The sequence below is a fragment of the Candoia aspera genome, chromosome 1 (genome assembly GCF_035149785.1).
Source record: "Candoia aspera isolate rCanAsp1 chromosome 1, rCanAsp1.hap2, whole genome shotgun sequence".
Lineage (NCBI taxonomy): Eukaryota > Metazoa > Chordata > Lepidosauria > Squamata > Boidae > Candoia > Candoia aspera.
Genome location: NC_086153.1, coordinates 182,887,341 through 182,900,606, shown reverse-complemented (window position 1 = coordinate 182,900,606; position 13,266 = coordinate 182,887,341). Strand labels below are relative to the sequence as shown.

Here is a 13,266-nt window from a genome sequence, read left to right as displayed (position 1 = left end):
TGACTGTTTATAGAATTAAATGGTCATTTAGCAATACATATAACTTTGCTCACATTTATTTATTTATTTGTCATATTTCTCTACCCCCATCTCACATATGACGACTCTGGGCAGCTTACAGATAATAAAAATCACAAATTGCTAAAAAACAGTACTGTATAAATATAAAATATAAATATAGATAAATACAGATACAAATATAAAAATACAAAATATAAAATTCAAGATGGCACGTAAAATCTTATTCTTGGCACCATCACAGTGCAAACCACCCCCACGAATAGCTATCCCCCCTCCCATTCCAAGCAAGGTGGCATAACCATGTCTTAACTCCTATATATAAGTGTGTGTGTGTGTGTATTCACTATGATCTTAATATTGCTGCCAATGCAAGAAAGTATTATAGCATATATTAATAGAATCAAAAGAATATCTATGTAAGTTAACTTTCTTTGCTTTTCTTTTCACTTTCTCTTCTTGAAAGGGACAACTGTAACAGTTCAGAAGCTGTTCAAGAATCTGCCTGTAAGAAAACAGTTTTATTCTACAGATAAGAAATGTAAGGAAGAAATTAAAAAAATTCAGAAGCTGTTGATGGCATATGGCATTATAAAACCAGAACTGAGGATAATGTTTAAACATAACAAGGTAATAAAATTTATAAAATTGCTCGTTCCCTATAAGCTTATATTTCTGTGGCTCAGATCTGAAGGAAGTTAGTTATTGAATAAATGGAATATAAATTAGTTGCAGCCCAACATTTTTTCACACATGCATTTTGTTTCAGGATTTGTAACCATCAATGAAGGGTTCTTGAAATATGAAACTGACCATTTTTTCTCATAATCAAAATGTCTGCTTTTGCTTTTCAATAAAGGATCCTGCCCTGATGTCTACATGGTTATCTCAAAGGCAAAAGTGACATCTAATAGGCAAATGAAATTTATTGAAATATTTCATATTTCTACTTTTTTAAAAAAGCTTCTCCCTCTCCCCCCGCCCTCTCTGTGTGTATTCATTTTAGTTTTTGAAAATTTCAGGTAATACCCTTTAATAAAAAGAAGTATGATCCAGGGAAGAGCGTTAAGCATTATGTACATTTACTAAGAGCTAAAGCAGTCTTAGGGCTAAATGAATCCAACTCACAATTGTTTAGGAATATTTGCTGCAATGGAAAATTACCTCTCCCTCCCCCCTGTCCAGTTGCTTACTCATTTACCTTAACGTTATTCTTGTTCCAAGTTGGAATCCTGTGGCTCTGTGGCATTGAGATGATACTGCAGAAGAAATAACATCTCTGAACACAATTAAGAAAAGCACACATATTTGTATAAATTGTTTGTGACAAAACTTTCACATTAGACTCAAATTAGAGGTGCATTCATAGCCTTTAGGGTAAACTGGGCAGAAACTCATATTTCTCAAAAATCAAAGCTAAAACACAAATTACATATATCTGTCTTTGGCCACAAGCTTGAAATTATGAGGAAGTGCTACCAGACAGTGGTTTATCATGCATTTTTTTCCTCTTTATTCCCTGAATTTCTTGAGATGGATCCAGACAACATAGTCTTATATTTGTAATCATTTCCTCTATTTCCACTATAACTTCATTTTTTTTCTTAATTTGCTTCAGTTAATGAGGAAATAAAATAGCCGCACATAGCTTGCCAATACTGTAGAAGCAACCCAAAAAGAGTAAGGAGAAAATAGTTCTGGAATAGCAGCAAACATTTACCATACAGAATTACAGAGTCATGAAAATGGAGAAATTTTCACAGGTGATGAATAATCAGATCTTAGCAAAAGATCAAATTATTTTAATTTAGATTCAGTATTAACAAGTTCAAAACTTGCTGATCTCAACCTGTTGTCTTGATTTTTTTTTCTGTTAATGTGGTTATTGAAAGCATTGCTTTTGAAACTTTTTAACACAAGAGGTCGCTCATTAGCTATAGCGTTAATCGGAGCAAAACGAAACAGCCAGAATCCAAAGACTTTTTTAACTCACACATTCATATGTATAGAGGGAGAGCCTTTGCATTCTGTGATATTTACTACCATCATTTTGAACAGATATAATAAACTGATCTCAGTAAAAGATTGGTTGTATAAGAGTGCATCTGGACTGTTCTTCCCATTTTATTTTCCTTTTGTCCTGTACTAATGTTTATTATATCCTTTATACAGTATATGCTTTCTTCTCCCAAAGTTTGAAGGACATGTTTTTCCCTTACTAATCGACACCTTTACATGAGTGCATCTATTGATCTATTGATGTGATATAGGATCTTATTAGAAGTTGAAATTAGAAAGGCATCCAAGTGAATAAATAAAATAGTACAAAGGTTAGAAATAGCAGACAATCTGGAAATGTTTTTGAAATTGGTAGCTCAAGAGTTTATATTGGTAAAATGAAAAAAAGTCTGCAGTTGCAATATATGATGGTATGTGGATCTTCTCCCATAATTCTCAAAAGTGACTCAGGGATATCTGTTAGTCTGAGTACATCCTCATCCTGAACACATCCTCCTCATGTAGAAAGAAGTGAAATTGGGAATGTAAGGGAAAAATATTAGCCAAGATTACAGTTGTGTTCCTGAAATCATAATTTAGCTTAAGTACTTATAAGTGTCTTTGAATGTTATTAAATTGAAAAACTGTTATATGTCTCAGAAAAGCCATCCAAGTTTTTAAGTGATATGAACATATATGTCTCTCAATTTCTGATATACAGGCATGTATGTAGCCACAGAATTATCCATGAACCAAATTGAGGCACTGATATAATATAGGGATGGGGAGTAGCTCACTATTGGCAAAAGTATTTAGGGAAAGTGATGGAATTGTGGCTGGGGGAGGTCATTCAAGATTCTACATTTGCAATACACATGGATTGCCGACTGACAACTACAGCATGGAAACATAGGTGAGTTAGGGAATAGAGTGGAATGGATTGGAACGGAATTTGTTGAATTGGATATAGCTGACTAACTAATACAGTAAATAGAGCATGCCATACTTCATTGTTGCATTGTATTCTAAAAATGGTTCAGAATTTTCCTCTTACACATAATGCTTTCATTCCCTGGTAAATTATGTGGTAGATTAATTGATTTATGATATATTAATGTATATTTACCCTCTCTTTTGGAACTTCCTAGTAGTAGTAGTAGTAGTAGTAATGTTTATTCAGTCAATGACCAGCAACATAAAATTAATAAAATAACAAATAAAATTGAACTATATCAAATGAGTACAATTATATATAAGCAACTGTAAATTAAAACAATTATAATATAATCTATAAATCCCTATTACTATAATGACATATTTATTTACCTAAACATTAATAGATCCATTATATTAATACTGTGTTGTAAAATATATATCCTCAGAAATTTATCAAAAGATAGCTAAACAACACATAAATAAGAATAGAAAAATAAGCAAAAATCCCTAATTCTTTAACCAGTTTTGCCTTATTATCACTGTGGCAGCACAAAATTTAGCTACTGCACGTATGATGGCTGGATTTAAGTCCTGAAAAAGATGGTTCTCATAAAAACTGTCTGGTCTCCCCAGAAATCTTTCTATTAGGGGGTAAATGTATATTGATCTAATATCCCTGTAATATGTACAGTATAATAAAACATGAGAGATGTTTTCAACCTCCTTAGTGCCACAAGTACAAATTCTCTCTGCTAAGGAGGTTTTATCATACCTGCCTTGCAGGAATGTTGATGGAAGGATATTAAATCTAGCTCTAAAAAGTGCTATTCTAATCTTGGGAAAGGTTAGGTCTTTCAGATAACTTGCTGGTTCCTGTGTGCCCAATCTTACCCGATTTCTACTGTGAGGAGGTATCCTATTAACTTCTAACTGGAATTCCATATCTCTTATTCTATTAATAACCAATCGCTTGGCTTGATCATAGCCTAAAGATTTTAAGAATAATGGAGAAAGCCCATATAAAGCCAGCATATGCTCTACCACCTGTTTCCAGGGAGAGGAAGAGTTATCAGTCAGGACTAGGTGGGTCAAACCAACTGGAAAGAATTGAATTTTCAACCAAAAGGTTAATACCATCTTCCAAGCCCTAACCTGAATTTGAGGCATTCCTGTTTTTAGTCTCAGCTGGGCATTTGATGTTCTACTAGGTGCAGCTAAAGTTGATCGCAGGATTTTGTTTGTAGTTTCTTGTGACTCTTTCTTCAAAAAAAATCCTGTTTGTGCCCCATAGAGAATTTGTGTCAATGTTTTGGCCTCAAAAGTTTTAAGGATGCAGGGACTAATTGTCCTCCGCCTGTGTAAAAAAAGCATTTGATAGCATTTGAGGACCTAAGGGCTGATTGCACCGCATAATTCAAATGTGCGTTCCAAGGACTTTTTGAGTGGAAAATCACTCCAAGGTATTTAAATGCATTAACTTGCTCTAGATTATCCCTTCTATACTCCAAGAATATTGAATAGTTCTTTTAGCAAAGACCAGGATTTTTGATTTGTCAAAATTAAGAACCAAATTGTTTTGTCTGCAATAGTTTAGTGTTGCTGCTATGGCTCTTTTCAATCCAGTTGGGGTTTGTGAGATAATAACGGCATCGTCAGCATAAAGAAGTATTGGTACTTTACGTTGTGCTAGATTGGGAGGATGGGAATCCAAATTGTGAAGAAGATCAATCAAGGAGTTAATGTATAGATTAAAAAGGGAGGGGGCAGTGGAACTTCCTAAAGTAAGTGACATCCTATAGAAAATTGGCTGATACATTTATGGATCTGTAATTGTTTGTGGAACTATATGTGGACTTTACAATAAATAAAAGAACATGCATTTTCCGCAAACATATTAGTAACCTTTTTTGTACTGAGAATAAAACCAGAATGTACATAAATGTCGCTATTTCCTGTAATTTGAAGCTGGAAAAATACATTGTTGCCATTGGTTATTCCAAAAGTCACATAGGATCTCCTGTGATCAGTCTCCTTCTCTAAATTGTATTGAAATAATACAGAATTGTGGTGTAATCTATCACAATTGGTAGGAATTGTTCCTTATTTCTGATGCATTAAAGAATGGGTAAGAACTCCAGGAGAGGGACGCGGTGGCGCTGCGGGTTAAACCGCTGAGCTGCCGATCAGAAGGTTGGCGGTTCGAAACCGCGCGGCGGGGTGAGCTCCCGTTGTTAATCCCAGCTCCTGCTCACCTAGCAGTTCGAAAACATGCAAATGTGAGTAGATCAATAGGTACCGCTTCGGCGGGAAGGTAACGGCGTTCCGAGTCGTCATGCTGGCCACATGACCCGGAAGTGTCTATGACAACGCCGGCTCCAAGGCTTAGAAACGGAGATGAGCACCGCCCCCTAGAGTCGGACACGACTGGACTTTACGTCAAGGGAAACCTTTACCTTTACTAAGAACTCCAGGATATTCAAATAATCACTAGATTGGTATTGGTTGATCAGAGAGAACATTATTCTATTTCCTCACCTCCGTTAATAACATATCTGACAATCTGTTTTAAAGAATCTAAAAGTTAAAAACACTGTGTGCTTTTACGCCCCCCCCCCTTTCCCCCTAGATTGACAAACCATAACAGATCGCTTCTTGGCTTTCTTTAGAAGTGTTTGATTTTTTACTGCATTATATTAAAAGAAAATGGATTAATAGTTCCTTTTTTCATTTTTAAATTCACAGTATTGCCTTTTTCTCCAATTAGTTTATTTTGTGGACAATATATGCTTAGCAATCTACTTGATATTTTCATACTATTGAACCTGAAAACTTGGGACAATTATATTTTTTCTTAACAGTGTTTTGTTTTGCATTAGCATTAAATAATGGTTTGCTTAACAGACAACCCTTGATGAACTATAGCTATTCTGATATCTTGGATTAGATTGTGTGTCATCTTTTTGTGAAGGTTTATCCTGCCAAGACATTCTTTGAATACTGATAACGTTGATACTCCTGCCAGTATGGTTATGTTAGAAAGAGGTATTTTTCCTCTTTCATCACCATGTTCCTTGAAAGCAAATTGAATGATGAGATGATCAAAGGGAGGTCATTTCTTACAATATTTGTTATGGGTTTTGTAGGTTTGTATTATTGGAGGTAGAAAAGATTGGGAATATTAGATGTTTATTTCTTGCCTTTTAATAAATGTAAAAAAAAAAATCCTACCATACTTTCACTACCTGGAAATTTTAGCTGCTTTGTGCCCTATAAAGGAGATAACTTCTAGGAGTCTGAGCTCCCATTTGTCTTTGGGAAAAGCAGTTTCAAATTATTTGCCACTTAAAAATCATTCAAATCACTTAGTAAATATGTTATCCATTTCTTACTCTGATGTTTATATAATACTTTAATCTGCTGAAGAAAAACTTAGGTATAACATATACAGCACAAGGTCTAATTATTCCTACAGTGTTACTTAAAAACAGTACTGAAAATAACTGAAATATTTAGGTTCTGTCACTATCTAAGAAGTAACAATTTTGGAAGAAAGTCCAAGATCATTAGCTATCATCTGTTTCAGCCTGTTTTTATTCTGCATTAAAGCATCATCTGAAAATAAATTAGATCATTAACTCCTTAGAATTTAGTTTACACACACCCAGCTTTTTGTTTCGGGTACTGGAGAACTGAAATTTATCTAGTTAGGCTTATAACGTGGTAAGTGAATTCAATCTTCTTACCAGATTTTCCATTATATCCTTACTTCTATATATAAAATGCTACTATCATATGAACTGGAGTTTTCATTGTCTTCTATCCAATGACTCACAAGCAGACAATTCCTTTTCTTCTCCTTCTCTTGCAAGCCCATCTCCCCAGTATGTTCTAAAGGGTCTCCTAGGTTATCTTTGGATATTTGTGAGGCTGCAGGAAGTAGAGGGACCCTGTTCTGTCTTCAGATAGTCCTTGCTTAACAACCACATTTGGGACCGGCAACTCCATTGCTAAGCAATGTGGTTGTTAAGCAAGACATCACATGATTGCGACTTGCCATTTTACTGCCGGCTTCTCCATTGACTCTGCTTGTCAGAAGCCAGCTTTGAAGCATACAAATCGTGGGTGCTGCAACTGTTGTAAATGCCCGCTGATTGTGAAGCATCTGAATCTTGACCACATAACTCTGAGGATGCTGCAACGGTCATAGGTGCAAGGACCAGTTGCAAAGTTGCTTTTTCAGCACTGTTACAATTTTGAATGATCACTAAACAGGGCAGTCATTAAGCAAGGACCACCTGTATAACATCCTTTTCATTGTTGGACGGATGTGTAGACTGTCTTGACACATCATCTGCTAAGAAGCCAGGCTTTCTTCACCTAAATTTTAGATGCATCAGATAGTGGGCATAAAAGAAACTTGGTAAGATAAAGAGGATAATCTGCTCTAGTACATTCATCTACTTCTCAGTCACATCAAGATTGGTCGTGGCAACAATAATAAAGGAACATGAGGGGAAAGAGGACACCTAAAAGAATACTGAGTGTATCAGTATCCATCAAGTTTGTATATGATTATATTAAGTTACATTTTACAGAATTAAACCTTTAATCTTTGTAGCCAGTCCTGTCTGCTTTATATACTCTTGCTGCCTGAAATCTGTAAGGGGAGGTATCAAGGACTGCACAGAAGAATTTATGAATGGGAAGTTTATGTTCTGCCATTCAGCTATGACTCTTCATCTACTTAGTATATGTAGAAAGAGCCACCGTTGCGTTTTAAGCTACAATTAGCTGCAGAATATTTCTCATACTGGTTTGGCAGAGACAGGCCCAATGACTTCAGTGGCTGGTTGAAATATCTAGAACAAAGAATGAGAAGAGTTGTTTCATGCCAGAGTTACTAGAGCTGATAGCAGTGATGACTGGGTGCACACAAGGATTGTACCAGACTGCTTATATTTTGTAGGTGTGAAGAATATCAAGATTAATGTTGGCACTGTCAGTCCATTCCAAAATGGGAGCCTATGAAAGGTTATTTGTCAAACTGAGTTGTCGGGCCTTTTTCCTTTTGAAATGATATAACAAACTGAGATGGCAGCTTGAGGCTATCTATAACAACTGGATTTCTGATGTCATGTAGATATTTTAACACAGATGGGAATACCAAGATTTTAGTCGCTTTCCACAAGGCCCTACTAAAATAGTGTTAATGGGAATGTTTTGTATGAAAAAAATGAGAATGTGCGTGTCTCTATGAAAAAGGAAAGAGGAAGCTTGTTTACTAGCATAGGAAAATCTTATTGATTAGTAAATGTATGTGGAGAAGATGGACACCTGTCTACTAGGAAATGACTGAGACCAACTCATCTTACTGTCTCTCAGCTGTTAAATATTTAATGTAACAACAACACCCCCCAGCAGGTTGAATGTAAAGCGCTGACCTAAAGGTGACATTTTTGTATCCTATTACCAGTTCCTTGAGTCATCTTGTTTCTCATTCATCACATTTTTCAAACAGCAGCATAGCATTTACATTGTATCAGCTGCTTGTGTATACAGTATGTTCACTGTAAAATGTGGAAATGTGTGTCTTTAGACCTTCTAGGGTATATCAGTTATTTTAAAATCCTATGGGAAAGAGCAAACTCCTTTTCATCAAGCCAAATACCATCGGAAAAAACTGGAGAAACCTCTTCCTATGATATTTCCTTGTTGTCTCTTATTTCACTGAACAAGAATTGCCATTTGAATTTGAATTCCTTGTAAAGCAGCACTGCATTTCCTGTGGGGTATCATATACAAATTGTCTTGGGGACATCTTCTGTAGGGCACACGGGATTTTAATACCCACTCTTTCTTAGGCCAAGTGGTAGAAAGGTGCAAAGAGAGAGAGATGATGCGAAGAGGCAGAAGCTTTGAGAGTGATGAGTGATGTACTCTGTCACCTCCCTGCCCTTCAGATTAAATGCTAGGTTGACAACAGGGCATCTGGAGAGAGATAGCATGCAGGCCAACATATTTCCTGGTGCTTTCCAGGACGCTCCAAGAGGTGAAGTGACAGGACAAATGCTTGGAGTGACAGTAGTGGAAGACAAAGACTGTATATAATCAGAGGCACATGACTTGTTAAGGTCTATACTGTGGTAATAAGAGCAGCAAAGTGGTTATATGTATCTGTGCTTATTGCATCTGCAAATTCTCATTCAGCAGCATTCTGTTCAAAGTTACCCAGAATGTATTCAGGAAGAATAAGTGGGATGATTCTTCTGCATATTACTGTGTGCTGATCTCATATTTGTAAGATATTCTTTGTGGAAAAATCACTTGTATTTGCTCAGGGTTAGATACTACTTGGACAGAATATAGTGAGTAGTGTGGGGCAAAATGTTGCAAAGTCATCTGAGAATGTTTTGAGTTTGTGGAATCCAAGGAAGTGAACAGGGTTTTCTGTAGTAGGAGCTCTGCTCTCTGGGGAGTTGGATCCATGTTCTACTTGGCTCCTTCTGGTAACTAGGTGGGGATTTCCAGTTGGGTACAGTACATGATCAGTGCCTCTGTGGGAGAGGAAGTGGTACCATCTGTCTTGATGGAGGCAAGACCACTGAGGAGATTATTTCTCAAACCAGCCATGTTAAATAACTTTGCCCTGTCTCCAGTCTTCCCTTTTTGGAAGAAGCTTTGGAGAATGCAGTGGGACATAGAGAGCCCTAGATGAAGCAGAGTATCTGAATTCCTCCCAGTTAGAGTTCAGACCTGTTAGATCTCCCAGTAGTGTTCAGTACCATCAACCATGATATCCTTCTGGGCTCCCTGCAAAGAGTGGGTGTGCTCTTTAAGGTGTTTCTTCCTGAGCGGGGAGTCCATAGTTATGGGAGAGGAATAATCAAGATTGTGGTTGTTCCAGTGTAAGATGTCTCAAGGCTTGGCTCTCCATATTATTTTAACATCTATATGTAACTGCTAGAAATGTTCATCCATTTGGGATGAAGCATCATCTCTATCTTGATAATACCTAACTATACACTGCACTTCACATCAGGCCAATAATGTGGAAGTCCTTAGTCAGTGTATGGAAGCTGCAAGAGACTGGATGAGACAAACTTAAATAGACTTTTTGCAGGACAGCTCTACAGTTTGTATTTTCTGGGTCTGTGCTGACTTCCAGTGGGAGCAGGTCCACAACTTGTGGGTTCTCCTGGACTTAAGGTTTCTGCTTGAACCCCAAGTGGAGGCTGTGGTCATGGAAGTCTTGGCCCAGCTTAAGTTGGTGCACTAGTTTTGCCCTTTGCGACAGTGACTCAGATCCTTATTACCGTACAATTAAACTACCATAGTGTACTCTATGTGGGTCTGTCTTTGGAGGTGGCTCAGAAACTCTTGGTTCAGAATGCAGTTAGTAGTGTGTAAGTATTGCTTTAGCAGTACAACTTCTGTGCTGTGGACATGCAGTGGCTGCCAAAAGATCTCCAGATTCAATTTAAAGTACTGGTGTTAACTTATAAAGTCCTATATAGCTTGCTTCTTGTCTGCTCTAAGTCATATCTCCCTTCCCTGTGTGGTCATGCCAAGATGGGATGCTTAGAGAAGTAAAGGATGCTTGGAAGTAAAAGGGATGATAGCCTAGAGGCAGACCATCTCAGTCATACCTGACCATTATGGAGCAGCTGACTTTTGAGGTGTGATTAACTCTGCAGGTCTTTCATAAAGCAATAAATACTGCCTTTTAGACAGGTGTTTGGACATAGGTAGTAGTGTTGGTGCTTTTTGGTCTTTTGTTTTGGATTTTTTATTTTGGTTTATGTGTTTCAGAATATTTGGATGATACAGATTTTAAATAGGCAATTGAATGTATTTTTAATTGATTATGTGCCATCAGGACAGTGTTGGCCTTTAGTGACCACATAGAAAGATTTTCTCCAGGATGAGCTGTCCCTTGGCTGGCCCTTCAGGTCTTCCATTAGTGTATCCATCGCTGCTGTCATTGAATCCATCCACCTTGCTGCTGGTCGTCATCCTCTTCTCTTTCCTTCCACTTTTCCCAGCATTATAGACTTCTCAAGAGTGCTATGTGTTCACATAACATATTCACAACATGTTAATTTGAGCCTGGTCCTTAACACCTTTGGTGAGGACACTGAATTGATTTGTTCTATGAAAACGTTTATTTTCTTGGCTGTTGATGGTATTCTGAGGAGTCTTTTCCATCACCAAAGTTCAAAAGCATCATAACCTTTCCTGTTTTTTCAGCATAGAAGTTCAACCACTGCTTGCACTATTCTGATCTTTGTCAGTATAGACACATCCTAGCCTCTGAATTATTGTTACTCTACCAAACTGAAATCTGTGTAATTAGTTGCATGAATATGATGAATTAGATGCATATACAAACCGAGGAAAGGAAATTGTATATAGTGGGATCAAAAGGCCATAAAATGCAAGGGAATGAACAGCAGAAAGGTGAATGTATGGTAGTGATGGTGCATTGAAAGACCAGATTGGAGATAAACCTAGAGAAAATCTATGTGTTTTCTAAAAATCAACACTGACTTGATGGCACATAATCTTTTGGCCCTTGAAAGTCTTCACTCTGTTTTCTCTTGTATCAAAATATAACAAGCAGAACATCTTTTTTCATGTCAATATTGTTCATTCTATTTCCTATGCTATGGAACAGGGGAGTCTTAATTTTTGGTTGGATGTGATTGGCATTTGCTTAACTTTGCCAGGATTATTCATATGGTGGCTCAGTAGTCTGCACTCCTTTAGACTTTGAATCTCTAATAGTCTCTTTCACTAGCTATCTCATCTGTCCAAATCTTTTCTGTCATCTGCTTCCCCAGAATACCTCCCCTTTCAAAAGAAGGGTTCAGATGAGCAAGGAGAAATCTGAGTCTGCCAATCTTAGCAGTATCTGTTCTTAGCTCTGACAGTGGGAAAATCCAGTAGGAAAATTAATTTTCAGAACCTGCAGAGAAGACACAAGGATTTACTGTTGTCCCAGTTGATAGCACCTTGTGCTGTGATTGAGAGTTGTAACACAAGGTATGCTAGGAAGCAACTCTTTAAAAAAAAAAAAAAAAGTCATTGCTTGTTAATTGAGGACACTGAATTCATCTTTGGAATTTACAAGTACTTTGCAGTGCTTCTATGGATCCAAACAACTCCTGATGATAGTATTATTTTTCATCAGGCATTAGCTTTCAGTAGTACACATGGTCTCATCTGCTTGTAACTTTTTAACACAAGGTTCTAAAATTAGTACTTTTAAAACAGGTATGGCCATCTGGCAGTCGGTAGACTAGATCTGGCCTCTTAAGCAATCTATCTTGGCTAGAAGTGGTTTTCTTACACACATAAAAAGTATGAGATATTTTTACCCTGGAGCACATTGCAAGTTGAGTAGAGTTGGGATAAAATCCTTAATGGCTATGTTCCACTTAGTGCCAAGCAAAAAATTAAGAACCTGTTTAGGAAATCAGAATTGTGCAATATGAATAACTGCTGCCCATTTACTCCTCCTTTTGTGTCAATAGTGAGGAAAACCAGGAAAATAGTAAGGAAAACCAGGAAGCATCCCTTCTGCTTCACCTGAGCTAGGAACTATGATTAGTTGTCTCCAGGAAAAAAAAAAATCAGTTTCATAAACCGGCTGTCAGTTCTGATGAATTAAATTAGGATTTATGTCTTAGCATGATACACAAATGTTGTTAATATCTATTGGCTTACTTGTTGAAGTATTCACTGGGCTTCCTATGAAACAAAATGACTGTAGAAAATAACTTCTTTTCTGGGATGCTTAACTTTTACTGGGTCAGGGAATACACTGAGCCAGGCACTAGATTCCAGAAAAAGAAGTGGGTGGTCCAAGTCAGAATCTGCATTAGATTTCATTTTATTTATATTTAATTAACCATGAATATTATTTTCCACCAATCATATATTTAATATTTTTATCACGTTAAAAATGACAAAAAATAGTTAACAAATTTTGAAGGCTTTTTAGGATGTACCCAAGGTTTTCAGGAGCTCAGACTATACACTTAAGCTGTAGACTATCATGCAGCAAATCCACTGTGTATTAAATGTTAGATAAATGTTCTTACATTTTTTAGTAATAAATTAATGGGTAAACCATATTTTTCTTTCCAGATTATCTTCATAAGAATCTTTTCTCCTCTAAGGAGAAAGATGAACATGTGTTTTAGATAGTTACTCAAGTAACTATCTAACTCCCCTTTTTGGGGAAGATGGGCGGTGATAGAAATTTGATGAATGAATGAATGAATGAATAAAGTTGGAATTCAATTTTGTGGT

The 13,266-nt window shown here is 36.7% G+C and overlaps 1 protein-coding gene across 2 annotated transcripts in view; it reads left to right on the top strand.

Moving 5' to 3' along the window:
• Positions 1-13,266, top strand: part of PMS1 (PMS1 homolog 1, mismatch repair system component) — a 49,813-nt gene that overhangs the window by 14,909 nt on the left and 21,638 nt on the right. For both annotated transcript variants that reach the window (XM_063318067.1, XM_063318068.1), the window contains exon 4: positions 485-648. In XM_063318067.1, the coding sequence (XP_063174137.1) occupies positions 485-648 (164 nt within the window). The remainder of the gene's footprint in view (positions 1-484; positions 649-13,266) is intronic.